Raw genomic sequence first — 17,615 nt, forward strand, 5'->3', positions numbered from 1 at the left:
AAACGCCACTCACTGTGGAAAACTGCCTCTGACCTCCGTAGTGACATCATTTGCGTAGAAGAGACCCACCTACTGCCAGAGGACACCCCGCTCTGCAAACACCATTTGTTTCCTCATGTCTTCCACGCCACTCATACCACCAAATCTAGAGGAGTTATGATCGCTGTCAAACACACTGTTGACTTCCAACTTCTAGATGCCACATCAGATCCAGAGGGCAGATACCTCATCCTCACCTGTAACATTAACCGAACAACCTATATGCTCCTTAATGTTTATGCTCCTAATTCCCTTCAATTGAGCTTCCTCCACAAAGTACTCCGACTCGCAAAACCTGATCAAAAACATTGATTCATAATGTGCGGTGACTTCAACTTGACTCCAGATCCACTGATGGATTCCACATCTACTGCTACAAGACTCGGGTCACCTCTGAGAGACTTCATTTCCAACCATGACCTTTACGACATCTGGCGTTGCCATCATGGCTCTGAACGAGACTTTACCTTTTTCTCCGCCAGGCATCGTTCTTACTCGAGAATAGATCTATTCCTATCTGATAAGTGGACCTTGCAAAAAATTGTAGATTCTGCAATCCACACCACGACTTGGTCAGACCACGCCCCTATTTCTATTTCTATCGATACTTCCCGTTCCTCCCCCACTGCTCACCTATGGAGAGCTAACAACTACCTCCTCCAAAACGATCAATACACATCAGAAATCTCAACCCATATTACAGATTATTTCCAGCTCAACAAGGGCACTGTGTCTGATCCAGGAGTGGTGTGGAGTGCCCATAAGGCATATGTGAGAGGGGTACTCATAAAATTGGGTTCCCTCCACAAAAAAAAGAGGACGCAACGTTTTGACGAATTAACAGCCCAAATTTCTGCATTAGAACTGAAACATAAATCAGACCCTAGTCACATATTGACAGACAAATTATTGTCCCTCCGTCAAGATCTCAGGACCTTTTTGCTCCACTCTTATGAACATCTCCTGAGGAAAGTGAAAGCAACGACATACTCAACCTCTAATAAAGCAGGCAAAAAACTAGCGCAACGCATAAAAGGACGACGCCTTAAGACCAAAATTACCCATTTGATTCACCCCCATACCAAAATTAACCTTAGCGACCCCCAGGACATTGCTGACGCCTTTAGTTCCTATTATAGTGACCTGTACAACCTTGCACGAGACCCTACTATTCCACAACCTTCGCAAACTAATATCGACAATTTCCTTCAAAATCTAGACCTCCCCACTTTGACTGCAGACCAATTGACCGAACTCAATGCCCCGTTCTCCGAACAAGAAATTTTGGAAACTATCAAAACACTGCCAAATGGCAAATCTCCAGGCCCAGACGGACCCACTGGAGAATATTTTAAACAATTTGCTCCACTTCTAGTCCCCCATTTGACTGAACTTTTTAACAACGTTGCCTCCTCTTCTACTTTTAATAAAGAATACTTAAAAGCATTTGTGATAACTATACCTAAGCCAGGGAAAGAACCGAATGTCCCCCAAAACTTCCGCCCAATTTCACTATTAAATCAAGATCTGAAAATATACGCCAAAACTATTGCCCGTAGACTAATTAACATCATGCCCCACCTCATTCACCAGGATCAGGCAGGTTTCCCCAAAGGGAGGCAAGCCCCCGATGCCACCAGAAGAATGCTCAACTTAATCCACCAAACACAATCAACAGGAACGCCTTCTCTGCTTCTCTCTTTGGATGCAGAGAAGGCGTTCGATAGAGTTCACTGGCCCTACCTCACCTCAGTCTTGAAAAAGTTTGGTTTTACAGGTCTTATATTAAATGCCATCATGGCACTATATACTACTCCAGAAGCACAAGTCTTCACGGAAGGAATGCTATCCCGCCCATTTTCCATCACCAATGGTACCCGCCAGGGTTGCCCCCTATCACCCCTTATTTTCAACTTAGTTATGGAACCCCTGGCTGAACATATAAGGTCTCTCTCTACTATCACTGGTATAACAATTGGCCCTGTTTCCCATAAAATTTGCTTGTTCGCAGATGATGTCATCTTGAGTCTTACTAACCCGACCTCTTCCCTGGCTGAGGTTCATAGACTACTTAAATGGTTCAGTTCGGTCTCACTTTACAAAGTAAATGAGTCCAAATCCCTCATACTTGATATAAATATTGACGCCACCACGAAAAATCTCTTGCAAATACAATATCCATTTCAATGGGCATCTACTCACATCCCATATCTTGGCATCCAACTACCAAGATCCCTAAAACATCTCTACTCGGTCAATTTCCCTACACTCTTACACAACATACAACAAACATCACAGAAACTAGCAAAGCATGAACTTTCATGGACTGGTAAACTCGCCGCCTTCAAAATGATTTGCCTCCCCCAAATCCTCTATTTCTTCCGCACACTTCCTATCCCTCTCCCTACTACATTCTTCCATTCATTACAAACAATATACAATAAATATCTCTGGAAGGGGAAGAAACCCCGGTGTGCCCACTCATATCTCATCAAACAAAAAACAGTGGGCGGAATAGGCTCCATAGACTTTAAAGACTACCACTCAGCAGCCATATTAGCCCAACTTCCACATTGGCTTTGCCCTCAACCACTCACTCCTTGGGCCCAGATAGAACGACAAACGATCAATAACACTGATTTAAAACACTGGCTACTCAGTATACCTCTAGGTACTAACATTCCGACCTACTTATCCCCGACTATGAAAGCGTCGGCCCTGACATGGCGTAGACTTGTCAACAGACTTCCCGAAACTCCTTCCCCCAACTTTAGTATTCCTTTAGAAACACTTACTCATTTAACACCTGACTTACCGACTTCACTCTGGTCCGTCAAAGGTATTCATACCCTCCAACACTTGTACCAAAATCACCATCTCAAACCCTTCTCCCAACTGCAATCTGAATATAATCTTCCCAGCTCAGAATACTTTACTTACATGCGCATCGGGCACTGCTTATCTAATACGCCTTCCCCGCTGTATACAATTCCCCCTAAGACTTGGAAGTTTCTCAATAATACGATTTCAAATATTAAAGGCATAACTCACTTTTACAATCTCCTACAACACAAACACCCCTTCCTTAAATTGGCTCCCCATCATAAATGGGAGACAGACTTAACACTCTCGTATACGGACGACCAGTGGCAATTGGCAATTAATGTTACCTACAAATATACAAAGTGTGCAGCATTGTGGGAACTCATGCAAAAAATCTCATTAAGGTACTACCTTACCCCAACTAGATTAGCATCCTTCGATCCCCATTCCACCAATAGCTGTTGGCGGTGCAAATCAGAAACCGGAAACATAATCCACATCCTATGGGCTTGCCCTCATCTAAAACAATATTGGGAGGATGTTTTCAATCTCATTTCCTCAATTACTAATTGCACTGTGCCCCAGACCCCTGCATTGGCTATACTCAATTTGACCATTGATCAAATTCCTCACAACATGAGATGTGTCGCCACACATATACTACTTGCTGCCAGGCTTAATATCACCAGACACTGGAGATTGGACACCCCTCTCACTTTAGCGCAAGTGTCAGATATAGTGACTCTACATTGCAACTACGGTCCGGGTTGACAATGGGCAGTGGTCGGTCTTCTAAAACCGCTGCTAATTGGCAACCCTGGATAAAGTGGAACTCAGCTGTGACTAGTACTCCATGATGGTAATTTTTAGACCTAGTCCTGAATTCTTGACCGAGCAATACTAGATGTTATCATTTACTTGTTCCTTGGATTACCCCCCCCTTTTTTACTATATCTCCAATGAAATGACACTTTAGTCTAACGACCTCTAGGGGGAATCTCCCATTGGTGTAGCACTAATGATCCCCTACGGGGTGCTACACTAGTGGGAATTCTGGTTACGTTTTCTCGGGTCATACTACTTACCTTGCTTTTCTTTTTTCCCTTTCTTCCTTTTTATTTCCTTATATACATTTTTGAATTACATTACCTACTGATGTATACGTATAACAGTGTTAAACAACGAAACCATTGTATATGTTATGTATTGACGTCGCTGTTCGACGTACTGTGTTAATTGTACCTGTAACTCTATATTATACTCAATAAAAAACTTAAAGTCGAAAAAAAAAAGTAATTGTATGGAATTAAATAAAAAACAATGCAGTAAAATGTGCAAAAAATTTGAATACTTACCAAAAGTAAGCTCAGAGACATTTCCAGATGTGCAGCACAGAGACATTCCCAAATGTGCAGCAGAGAGACATTCCCAAATGGGCAGCAAAGACATTCCGAAATGTGCAAGAGAGAAATTCCCAGTGCATTAGAGACAGCCACAGTCCAGCAAAGAGACTGCTCAGTCCAGGAAAGAGACTGCCCAGTCCAGCATAGAGACCATCCAGCCCAGCAAAGAGACCACCCAGCTTAGTCCAGCAAAGAGACTGCCCAGTCCAGCAAAGAGACTACCCTGCAAAGAGACCCTCCAGCCCATCAAAGAGTCCCGTAAAGAGACTACCCAGCAAAGAGACCCTCCAGCCCAGCAAAGAGTCCAGCAAAGAGACTACCCAGCAACGAGACCCTTCAGCCCAGCAAATAGACCAACCAGCTTAGTCTAACAAAGAGACTGCCCAGCCCAGCAAAGAGACCGCCCAGTCCAACAAAGAGATTACTCAGGAAAGAGACCATCCGGCAAAGAGCCTCACTCACGTGGACCAAAGCATGCATCCCCATATATTGAGCAAAAAGTCATTCCCAAATGTCCAGCAAAGAGACCATGCAGCTTAGTCCAGCAAAAAGAGACCATCCAGCCCAGCAAAGAGAATTTCAGCAAAAAGACCACCCAACTTAGTCCAGAAGGAGACCGCCCAGATTAGTCCAGCAAAAAGACTGCCCAGCAAAGAGACTGCCCAGCCCAGCAAAGAGACTGCCCAGATTATTCCAGCAAAGAGACTGCCCAACTTAGTCCAGCAAAAAGTCTGCCCAGTAAAGAAACTGCCCAGCTTAGGCCTGCGACTCACATGGACTAAAGCATGCACCCCCATATATTGAGCAAATAGACATTCCCAAATGTGCAGCAGAGAGACATTCCCAGCAAAGAGATCACCCAGCTTAGTCCAGCAAAAAGACCGCCAGCAAAAAGGCCACCCAGCATAGTCAAGCAAAGAGTCTGCCCAGCCCAGCAAAGAGACTGTCAGCAAAAAGACTGCCCAACTTAGTCTAGCATAGAGACCACCCAGATTAGTCCAGCGAAAAGACTGCCCAGCAAAAGGACTGCCTAGCAAAAAGACCGCCCAGCAAAGAGACCGCCCAGCCCAGAAAAGAGACCACCCAGCCCAGAAAAGACTGCCCAGATTAGTCCAGCAAAGAGACCACCAAACAGTCCAGCAAAAAGACTGCCCAGTAAAGAGACTGCCCAGCAAGGATACTGCCCAGATTAGTCCAGCAAAGAGACTGCCCAGCAAAGAGACCGTCCAACTTAGTCCAGCAAAAAGACTGCCCAGCAAAGAGACTACCCAGATTAGTCCAGCAAAAAGACTGCACAGCAAAGAGACTGCCCAGGAAAGAGACCGCCCAGGAAAGAGACTGCCCAGGAAAGAAACTGCCCAGCAAACAGTGCCCAAGGGAAAGAGAGTGCCCAGCAAAGAGTGCCAAGGGAAAGAGAGTGCCCAGCAAAGAGTGCCCAGGGAAAGAGAGTGCCCAGCAAAGAGTGCCCAGGGAAAGAGAGTGCCCAACCCAGTCTGGAGACCACACAGCACAACCCCATTGAGCATGACTTTTTTTACACCACACCTGGGGCTATTGAGGAGGTGAAGGAAGACCGTCAGACAGGTTACTTACCGCCACTATCCACATCCGACACACAGCACCAAACCGATCTCCCACACAGCACTGAGGGGAGGGTCAGAGCCGCAGAGTACAGATCACTCCGCCTTCTGCTCTCACACGCTCCGTTCCATCCCTCGAGGTGGTGAACAGCAGGAGGAGTAGCCGGCATCGGTCTACACAACTGTATGGAGGTTTATCTGTGTTCCCTCCATGGGAGGCAGGGCGCAGGCTATACAGATTCGAATTTTACAGACAGAATGTCGTAAATAGGTGGCAGAATGCAGTTCTGGTGCGTTCCGCCAGAAAAAAAGCCCTGCTCCTTAATATTAGTCTCAGGCCCCCATCCCACTACTATGTGTACTATGGCAAATTGCATCATACAACTTTTTGGCAAGACCTGTAAATTCAACAATTTTTCTATTTGTTTTAATCTCTGATTTAGCCCACATTCACATTGGGCCAATTTGGCATGTCATTTGACATTTTCTATTGCCGGCAATGGCACCGTCCGAATCGGTGCGGTGCCGACTTTGCGGCTCCGCACTGATTCCCATAAGTACTCAGATGTCAGGAACCTGCACAGATGTCTGTCAAATCACCCAGCCTGCATTGCCGGTTTGAAATCCTGCAAGTTCAGCTAAACTAGCAGGATTTCTAACCCGCAGAGGTGTGAACCTGGTCTTAAGGTGTATTTTCATATTTGCAGTCAAATTGGGACAACTGGGCAAAAGAGATCCAATGTACTCTACCCAGGCTCCAGTGCTAGTAATGAGATGTACCATTGCCCTGTTGGCAAGGTTCAGATAGTAAAAGTCCAGTAAAAGTCTGCATACAGCAGGATCTAATAAAAATATAGTATGAAGGCTATATTTAGACAATCCAAACAAATCAAACCCGTGTTTCAGCCTTGAGGGCTTAATCATAGGTATGACTAAGGCCGCTAGGTTGAAACATGTAAGTGGGTCTGATTCATCTGGATAATAACCTTACGTCTAAATAAAGCTGTCCTATTTTTATTCAATCCTGTCATGTGTATAAATTGAGATAAATGTTATATCTGTTATAACATTTAGCATCACAAATAGCATCACAAAGGGTTAAAATGGTGATTCCACCCTCCTGTACTGTATGTTAATGAAGACAGACCTTGGAACATATTCACTTTAACATTGTTTAAAAAAACCTTGTAGTCAGCCATGACACCTTGTCCTGAGAAACATCTGAAAGATAAGCAATATTTCAAAAAATGTTTTAGCCGTGCTGTATAAATATATTGTGGGGTTTTCTTAAATTTGACTGCAAACATGGAAATACGCGTCAAGGGTCCATGCACACTGGGCTTAAAAAAATGCTTTTTCTACATGAGTTTTGCATTTTGCCTGTGCAAAATCTGGTGCAGCTCTACCTAGAAACCAATCAACTTCAATTTTATTTTTTTTTTAATCAAAGTTTAATTGAACAAGCTTAAGTTAGAAGCTGATTGGCCACCATGCACAGCTGCACCAGATTTTACATTTTTAGTAAATCAACCCCTATGTGTCCATGCACATTAGGACATTTACAGGCATATTTAAGCACAGCTCAGCATTTAGAGGCAGAGAAAAACCCTTCTGGTTTGTGTTTTTAAGAGGAGTTTCATGGCAAAAAACACTGAACACTCCTAAAGTCCTTTTTAAAAACACTCGATATGAGCGTTTTTGTTTTTTCTTCCAAAATAACTGGCATTTTGTAAACGACTGTTCATGGACCCTAAATCTTCTTTTTTTTCAAATTGCACCTCAGATAGAAGATTCCTGACAATGAAGAGATAAAGTTTCTTGTCAAGCATTGCCAGAATATTTCTGTTGACCTAAGAGTCAAATCACCTAATAACATGTCAGCCCATGGACCTGTCATTTATCATATTTTCTGTCTGAAAATAGTTTTGGAAGTTATTCCTTTCCACATATCTAATATGCCATTCATATTAACCTTTGGTGACATAAATTCTGGCCAGTCAGCCACATCCTGACAGATATATGCCCTAGCCCACTACAAGTGTAATGCCTTGACAGTTGCAAAGAAGAATCTGGTCGGCCGCACATCCAATAAAGTCACCTTTATTTAGAAATATCGAAGAAAGACTCTTCACACTACATTCAAGGGAACATAACACTGCAGCTAACGCATGTCATACCAACATCAGCGCTCAGTCATGTGGCTATGACTAATCGCTGATGTTGGTGTGAAACACGTTAGCTGGAATGTTATGTTCCCTTGAATGTAGTGTGGAAAGTCTTTCTTCAATATGTGTAAATAAAGGTGACTTTATTGGATGTGTGGCTGACCAGATTCTGCTACTATCAACCCTATGATGAACAGGGCTAGCACCTGCTAACATGCAGTGGAGGTGATACAGGTGGAAACCAACGTAGAGCAATGATTATCTTTTATTCAAGTGTAGTTCCTAAGACCCCTTTCACACTTGGTCATTTTGCAGGCGCTATTGCACTAAAAATAGCACCTGCAAACCAACCTAAAACAGCCACTGCTGTGTAATTTGTTCAGATCTTCTTACAAGGTTTCCACATCCTGCGGAGAAGTTATTGCCCTGCTTAGCTTAGTATTGTATGCAAATACAGAGATTTAACTGTTTACCCCATTCTCCAGGTTGTTTATGAACAAATTAAATAGGATTGGTTCAAGCACAGAACCCTAGAATGGACCTTACTTTGTACAGTAAACGTTTATGGGGAACTGTGTCAAATGCTTTTACAAAATCCAGATACACCACACCTATGGGCCTTCCTTTATCCAGATGGCAGCTCACCTCCTCACAGAAAGGTTAATAGATTGGTTTGGCAAGAACGATTCTTCATGAATCTATGCTGATTACTACTAATGATATCGTTTTTATAACTAAAATCTTGTATATAGTCCCTTATCATCCCCTCCAAGAGCTTGCACACTATTGTTGTTAGGCTAACTGGTCTGTAATTCTCAGGGATGTATTTTGGCCCTCTTTTAAATATTGGTGCTACATTGGCTTTTATCCAATTGGCTGGTACCATTCCAATCAGTAGACTGTCAGTAAAAATTAGGAACAATGGTCTGGGTTGACTGAGTTCCCTAAGGACCCTCGGGTGCAAGCCATTTGGTCCCAGTGACTTATTAATGTTAAGTCTATTTCTAATTCTGTCCTCTGTTAGCCATTAGGGTGCTTCCTGAGGTGTGTCATGATGATAAACACTGCAGTTTTGGTTAATGAAGCTCCCCGATTCCCTTGTGAAGACTGAGGAGAAGAATAAATTCAATACCTTCACCATCTCACCATCCTTAGTAACCCGATTCCCTTCATCATTCTTTATGGGGCCAATGTGCTCTGTCCTCAATCTTTTACTATTTACAGTATATGCTTAAAGAATTTCTTGGGATTTTTTTTTTTGCTCCTCCTTCTCCTGCCCTAATTTTACCCTTACATTTCTTGTTGCATTCTTTGTAAAGTCTGAATGCTGATGGTGATCCCTCAGGCTTGTATTTCTTGAAGGATTCTCCTTTGCTTTTATATGCATTTTACAATGGAGTTAAGCCATCCAGGACTTTTGTTCACTCTTTTAAATTTATTTCCCAATGGGATGTACTGGCTGATGCCCTTATTTAATATGCTCTTAAAGCAAACCCATCTCTCCTCCATATTCTGTTCCTAAGATTTTATCCCAATTTATATCTTCTAGCAAGGTTTGTAGTTTAGGGAAGTTGGCTCTTTTGAAATTCAGTGTCTTTGTATTCCCCTTATGTTTCCTAATTGTGTGATTTACACTAAAGCTAATTGACCTGTGATCACTGTTTCCTAAATTGTCCCTTATTTCCACATCTGTGATCAGGTCTATATTGTTGGTAATCAGTAGGTCTAGTAATGCTTTGCTTATAGTTGGTGCGTCTACCATCTGACCCATGAAATTGTCCTGCAAGACATTTAGGAACTGACGAGCCTTAGACAAATGCACAGTTCTATGTCTGGATAATTAAAATCCCCCATTATGATGACATTTCCCATCCTTGCTGCTAATCCAAATTGTGATAAGAGGTTTGCCTCCCCCTCCTCCCTCTGGTTAGGAGGCCTATAGCATACTCCCAGTATAATTTTCCCCTTAGTTTCATCCCTTTGGAGCTCTACCCATAAGGATTCCACCTCCACCCTAGCTCCCTACATTAACTTGTAAATTATTCTTGATATATATGAATACCCCTCCCCTTTTTACCCTCTCTATCCCTGTGATAAAGGGAATACCCTTGAATTGATGCCAGCTAATAATGAGAGCTGTTGAACCAAATCTCTGAAATTCCCACAAAGGCAAAGGGCAAACATTTCAGAGTACTTCTACTACAGCATTCACATTTCTTGATGTTCCCTCTAACATAGCAAATCTTTACTTTTAAAATTGAGATCCACTTTAAATGTGGGCTGATATACTTGATACTGTGGGGTTGCTCTTAAATGCAGTGTCAGCCCTATTGTTACAAATGCAGAGCAATCACCCTCTATTTTTCAGAATGCAGTATTCAGAATTTCAAGGTATTCAGATGTCCCTGGTACAAAACAACATCCAAAAGCACACATCTTCAAAGTGGAATAAATTGCTGTATGTAAATGACAAGCATTGTGTATACACAGGCACAGATATTGATATATTTGTTTCAATCACTTATTAAAGATTGTGTATTCAGCTTAGGTAGTCTCAGTCGAGCCAATGCATTTAATCAGATTTCTTTCTGTCTCTGGTCATTAGTTTTTCTTGACATGCACAGGTCTTCTTCTGAGCAGAAGCTCTCTTCCTAAAAAAGTCAGAGGAGATGGTTGATATAGCTGAAATGAAAGGGTGCACGCCGCTTGAATGGCACTCTACCAGCTGGCATGGCAGACTCTCTATCTTATTCCAGCAGCCAAAGTCTAGTTGCGTTGCTGTTTAGTAAATGCTGCGATATGCATTAAATCACTACAGAGTATCATGTAATATATAAATGAAAATAGTAATCTGAACTCTAGGTAAAAAGCCAAATTTACACATATGAAATGCATACTGTATATAAAAACTCTTTTACTTGTCAAATTATTCTTAGAAGCCAGTCTTGTGACCCATTGACCTCCACTAGATAGCAGGTATGTGACCTCAACTGCAGTTACAGCACTACAGCTAGGGTTCTTGGCTGGGAAAATATTGGTATAAGGTAAAAAAAAACATATTTACTGGCATGTAACAGGCCTTTCATTTGCTTAGGCCAACTTGAAAAGGCACACTCTCACAGTTCACATATAAATGAATCGTGTGTACCTCATTATACTACCTACCACAAAGTCACAACACAGTTATGAGAATACTAAAGAATTCTGATGGGCTGCACGTTATGATACACCATAGGCCAGTGATGGCAAACCTTGGCACCCGTGATGTTTTGGAACTACATTTCCCATGATGCTCATGCACTCTGCTGTGTAGGTGAGCATCATGGGAAATGTAGTTCCAAAACATGGTTCACCATCACTGCCGTCGGCTATGTCGGAAATGTGGGAATGTTTTAAAGTGTATAAACACAAGAACAAACATATGAATGTTGCAGTTTGTCAGTTGCTAGATGTGATAGCTTTTTTTTGTTTGTTTTCATGTTTTTTGACCATTATTTTTACTGATGGTTCTGCCTATAACACACCTCCTGTCCTAGGGTGGCAATGCTCACTCAATGAGCATCAGTATCTATGGAGCAAAAGCATTGTCACCCTGGGGCAAGAATTGTCAGGTCTACAGTACATCTCCCCCTCTTTTTATCACTGTTGTGATTTAAGCTCAGAGAGTTGAAAGTCTTTGGATTTCTGTCAGGATCAACAGGTATTTTTCTGTTCTTACAAAAAAAAAGGAATGAGCTTACAAAGAGAAACTATTTGCAGCCACCAGATCCAAAGATTGGTATGCTGCAATACAGTAACTTTTTTTTTGTATCTGCTGTTAGTGCATTTACATATACAGTATATAGTATATATATACAGAAAGTTCTTTCCTGGAGATTACATAAAGGAAAATTCAATAAAGCAATAATGTCACATTTCTGCCAGTATGGCCCCTTTCACATGGCCTGCATCTAATTCATGAGCCAGTACAGTTTAGTACAAATACCAACACGTGAGCGAGATTCAAATAGTTCATACTACCACAACTTTTAGAATCTGTCATAATGGCTGCAAAAGATTCTAAAAGTATTACTGCCAGTTTACAGATATGTAAACTGGCAGTAATTCGGACCAACTAACAGTTGGTGTACAGGAAGAGGGTGGTGTTGTGTATTTATTACTTTATCAATATGCTTGGGTGTGTTTAAAATTTACTTAATTGGTTTCTAGGGTGAAGGCCACCTTCGTACTAGCAACCATAGAGGCAAATCACATTGAACTGACAGTAGACAAAGCCTGATGGGAAATTCCTCCTCACACTGTTGTGCATTGGATGCGGGTTTCCCCACATCCACATCCAATTTGCATGTCAGGAGACTGTGACTGGCTCTCAAGGGAGTCTTGTGCGTCGCCTGGTCCGTTTCAGGTCTGAATTCAGCCAAAAATTCTGACCGCATTCAGACCTGAAACTGTGAAGAGAGATGCACCGGACCTCTACTGTGAGCCACTCCCCACAACAGCCTGAACCCAGCCTGAAAGATTAGTTTACCATCAGGTCCAACTTGCCTATGACTGACAGCAGGTGGCAGTGGGAAAATTTCATCCACTGCCATCTGTCACAGGCAAGGTGGGCCTGATGGGGAAGTAGTCTCAGACTTCCTGTCAGGCTCCATCCATCTGATGACTCAAATTCACAGCTGCTGCACCTGTTGGGTGGGGGGAATAGGTACGTGAATAGTCACTTTCGATGCCGCTCCCTGATGGAATTCTAAACCGTATCTATGACCCTATCTATGACCCTTTGAGAATTCCTCAGATATACCGTAATCCTATCCTAAACAGTGGTGAAGATCCAAGCATGAAAATAACAAGAAAAATGGTCATGAAGCCCACAAATTGTGCTAACCAGCCCAAAAGGCAGAGAAGGCAGACCTACAGTATAGCTTAAGATACGGAAAGTTGGTTATGAATCTTGCGCTTTAAAGACATCTCTTCCCCACTGGTTTATATTGTGATTGTCAGTACCCTATCTCATGTCATGACTTTCCATGACTGATTTAGCATAACTGTTGCATTGCATGTTTTTTGGTTAGTCATTGACAGACTGATTGTTACTACATTGTGACACCAGTCACAGTGATTTTTGCTTACTCTAGGCCCTTGTACACACGGTCGGACATTCAAATCTGTTGAATTTTGTCCAATGGATTTTGTCCGAAACTGTTGCATACACACGGTCGGACAAAGTTGTCGGAAAATCCGATTGTACATAACGTGATGACGTTATTTTGTTACGATGGGACTACGTTCAGGCTAGTAGCCAATAGCTTTGGTCTAGGAATTTGATCTGAGCATGCGTGGCACTTTGTCCGTCGGTGTAGGCTACACATGATCGGAGTATGTTCGATCGGAGCATTTTGTTGGAAAATTTTACGGACAAGTTGGAAAACTTGGTCCGTCGGATACTCTGACAGAAACAGTCCGGTGGAGACCACACACAGTCGGATTATCCGACAAAACGGTCCGATAGGACACATTCCGTCGCAATCTCTGACCGTGTGTACTAGGGCTAGGACATTGAAAGTGCCTATGCTTAGGCTAAACTCTTGCTACAAGGGGCTACAAGTGGCTTACAGTAAGATGTTTTTTTCCTTGCAAAGGTTTACTTACAGCACAATCACATATGACTGCTGAACATCTTGACACTGGTAATTACCAATGGGTGTGTGCCCACACCCAACATTAGAACAAATTCTTAGAAGATATATCTAGCACTTTCCCACTGCTACCATGTTCAAAAAAGTGTAATATTCTGTTATATTGGATTATATTTTATCGATATTAAGCAATTACAAAAATATTAAAATTAAGCAAAACTTTCTTGCTACAGTGATGCACTGATTTGCAGAGAAAAATTATAGTGTTCTCTCTATTAAAGATCAGATACCAAAGTCATTTTTCATGGGTTATTTTCCTGGGATCATGGAGCATTGGTTCATGTTTGTATTGAGTCTCTAAGAACTTTACCTGCACCCCAGCAATAGTGGTGGAAATAAAGCACACACATCTATATAAAAGCAGTAAAATTGTCTACAGCTACACAGAATCTGCATAAAAAAAAACACTTAAAATATTAATGATGTTGTATTTCCTTAAAAAAAGTGATGTCCAACAGTTGAAGACATCAGCATACTAGTTTTCTAAACACCAAACAATAGGTAGGCACTGCAGAGGATAGAGAAAGAGTCGTATATGGGAAGAGTGTATTTATTATTATTATTTTTGTTGCTGTAACAATTTAAATAGTGGTTGTGGGCATGATGGTGCCTAATTCAGGTTAACACACCTGAGAACAATTTTAGACCATGGCCTTTAAGGAATCACTTAGAATAATATTAAGAATTGTCACTCTAACCCACAGTCAATCTTAAAATTTTGTATTTTTGTGTTTTATTTTACAACAGTGCTCTACACATTTAAATTAAAACAAGAGTATTGGAAACGTGGTTGTAAAAAATCCCTGTAACACTAATGTTTTGGATATGTATCTCTACTACAAAAACTCCTTTCTTCTCTGTATTCAGGACAACTGTTTTACAGCCCTATGTTTAATTTCATCACTTCTTGGACTTATTTCACCAAGTCCAGAAAAGCACTAATGGCTTTAGTCACTATGCAAGAGCATAGTCAAACTGTCCTTTTTCAAGTCCATCTACGCCATCTGCCCAGGTAGAAGTTGGCATACTCCTGTATGGGTCAAGAAGAATCCTGAAACACCTAACAATGAGGACACCTAAAATGATAAATAGTAAAATGACAAAGGCAAACGTGGTCTTTTGTTCCAGTGTCATTGAGGAGCCATAGGAGGCGTTCAGCGTGGGTAACATTGTGGAAGGTAAAGTCTCTCCATCCATCGTCCAGGAAAATGGAAACAAACAATTCCAGAATGTCTTTTTCCTCTTCATAACTTCTCCAAAGTCATGATAGAAGTACTTTGACTTGAACTGAGAGTCTATAAAAGAAAGAAGCCTAGGTCAAGCATAAAATACATTTATATTGCCTTTTTTACCACCAAAGAGTAAATCGATTTTTACAAAAACACAGATAAAGCAGATATGAATTTAATACCCTTGGTTAGCAATACAGCTGTTCAGAATGCAACACATTTGCTTCAGTATATACACTTTGGTCTGTATTCTTCACATGTCCTAATTGCAGCAGTTTAGGTACATTTCACATCAGGGATAGGAATAACTTTGAATCACTTTGCACTAAAGCTGCCCTGCTGTGAAATACAGGCAGATACTTATCCATCATATCATACCATCAGAGAGGCGGGTGATTGGCCTTTATTCTGCAGCAGGGCAACGATCTTAAACATACAACCAATGTCATTAAGAACTATGTTCAGCCTAAAGAAGAACAAGGAGTCCTGGAAGTGATGGTTTGGCCCCCGCAGAGCCCTGATCTCAACATCATCGAGTCTGTCTGTGATTTCATGAAGAGACAGAAAGATTTGAGGCAGTCTACATCCACAGAAGATATTTGCTTAGTTCTACAAGATGTCCAAACATTGTGTGCAAGTGTACCTAGAAGAATTGATGCTGTTTTTGAAGGCAAAGGGTGGTCACACCAAATATTGATTTGATTTGGATTTCTCTTCTGTTCATTTACTTTCCATTTTGTTAATTGATAAAAAATAAACTAATAACACTTCTATTTCTGAAAGCTTTATTAATACAGCATTTTTTACACCTGCCTAAAACTTTTGCATAGTAATATATATATATATATATATATATATATACATATATAGAGAGTTTAAGAGGGCGGACAGCACCAGTAGGTTAACATGGTTGTCTATCCAAGTAAAAAAAACACCAAACTGATCAATATATTGTATAATGCAAAGGGGATACAGCCCAGTACAAGTATGCTAGCTACAAGTGTATACTTACTGTGCTGTAACATTATATATATATATATATATATATATATATATATATATATATATATATATATATATATATATATAGGGCTTTTTTTCAGGGCAACTTGGTGGAACTCAGTTCCACCACCTCTGGCTCAGACCCTTTGGTGCCTACTTACCACAATCACTTGTAAACACAGAAGTCTGGTTTCTGTGTTTACAAGTGACAGCCCTGCACTCTATGATGTTACTTGGAGGGTGTGTGGGGTAACAGGTTTTGGGTGGGTAGTGGTTAAGTTCCAGCACCTATTGTTTGAGAAAAAAGCCCTGCATATATATATATATATATATATATATATATATATATATATATATATATATATATATTGCACTCTATGCCTTGTATAGTATTTATGTGTACATACTGTATATATAACATTTCAAACATTATTTTCTAGTTCTGTAATCATTCTGTACGTAAAAGTAGATCATCATTAAATATATTTTGATTAGGAATTCCAAACTTTGACTTTGATTGTGTATGTTTTTATTTATTAAATCCCTTTTACACAGAATAGCAAAATTGAAAGGAGTCAACAGGCATGCTGAGAATAAACCGATAGACAAGGGTACAAGGTTGTAATTCTAAACACTAGTTGGAATAACAAAAAGATTTGGCAATTGTGCAAAGGATTGCAAAGCATTGAATAGAAACATCAGTATGTGTATAAATATCCCTGTTACTTAATTCAATTTTTGTGATTTACTTGACAAATGTTTGAGTTCACCTGTCATACCGATAAATACACAAAATTGGCTCCAGGACCAAACTGCAGGCACTGACAAACCATTAATTGTTTTCTTTAGTGCCCCAAATACACTAATTCCTCACTCTTGCTTGCAAATATCAGCTTCCTGGAAATGCTGATGTCTTATTTTCTTAAAATTTTTACATTAATAACATGTGTAAAGAATTGCAAATATAAAAAAAAAAATGAAAAATGAAAGGAGCCTATTAAACCCTCAGGATCCATTTAAAGTAAATGACTTATTTCTCATTATCTCCAATGCATGTTTAAACATGGAGGGGGGCTGCACCTGCCAAGTATCTTTAACTGCACTTTTCCTTAAATTAAAAGCACTCTATGAATGAAGGATAGGCTGATGAATTAAAGGTCTACCTCTTCCATTCAAAGATTGTTTTCATTGATGGAAGCTATAGTATAGCTTCTTTGACTACAGGAGAGGGGTAGAAAGGGCAGGCATAGCCGACACTGTTGACGAGTGACTGTGAATCACATAACACTGGAAAATTATGGCTTTGGGTGTATGGGGGGGGGGGGGGGGTACTGAATATCTTAACTATGGAAGCAACCAGCAGCACAAGGGACACATCACATTGCATGTAAGTTCTGTCCCCAGTGCTGATTTTGTTTTTTCGTTTTTATTTATTTTTGGTGATAGTGGTAAATAGAAAAATTAGAGAGGGTAATTTTCCCTAACAGGGACCCTGACGGCAATAAAAATATGACAGGCGTTCTAATCCATCTCTACTCTATCAAAAACGAAAAATGTGTTGCCTTTAGTTATACTTTAAGTTGTGATCAAGCTGCTTGTCTGTAGATTATTTGTTTTTCACCTGATATTCCTATTTTTATGTTTACTCAACAATGGATAACACCATGGAAATGGCATT

At 40.8% G+C, this 17,615-nt stretch overlaps 1 protein-coding gene across 3 annotated transcripts in view; it reads right to left on the minus strand.

Moving 5' to 3' along the window:
* Window positions 1-14,242: 14,242 nt before the first annotated feature.
* The window catches only part of CTXN3 (cortexin 3), a 130,754-nt gene continuing 127,381 nt past the window's right edge, over window positions 14,243-17,615 (minus strand). For all 3 annotated transcript variants that reach the window (XM_077462145.1, XM_077462146.1, XM_077462144.1), the window contains exon 2: window positions 14,243-15,001. In XM_077462145.1, coding sequence (XP_077318271.1) covers window positions 14,661-14,954 — 294 coding nt within the window. In that variant the 5' untranslated portion in view covers window positions 14,955-15,001 and the 3' untranslated portion in view covers window positions 14,243-14,660. The remainder of the gene's footprint in view (window positions 15,002-17,615) is intronic.

This window comes from Lithobates pipiens, unplaced genomic scaffold (assembly GCF_037356315.1).
Source record: "Lithobates pipiens isolate NorthernLeopardFrog02 unplaced genomic scaffold, aLitPip1_a1.2 Scaffold_3, whole genome shotgun sequence".
Lineage (NCBI taxonomy): Eukaryota > Metazoa > Chordata > Amphibia > Anura > Ranidae > Lithobates > Lithobates pipiens.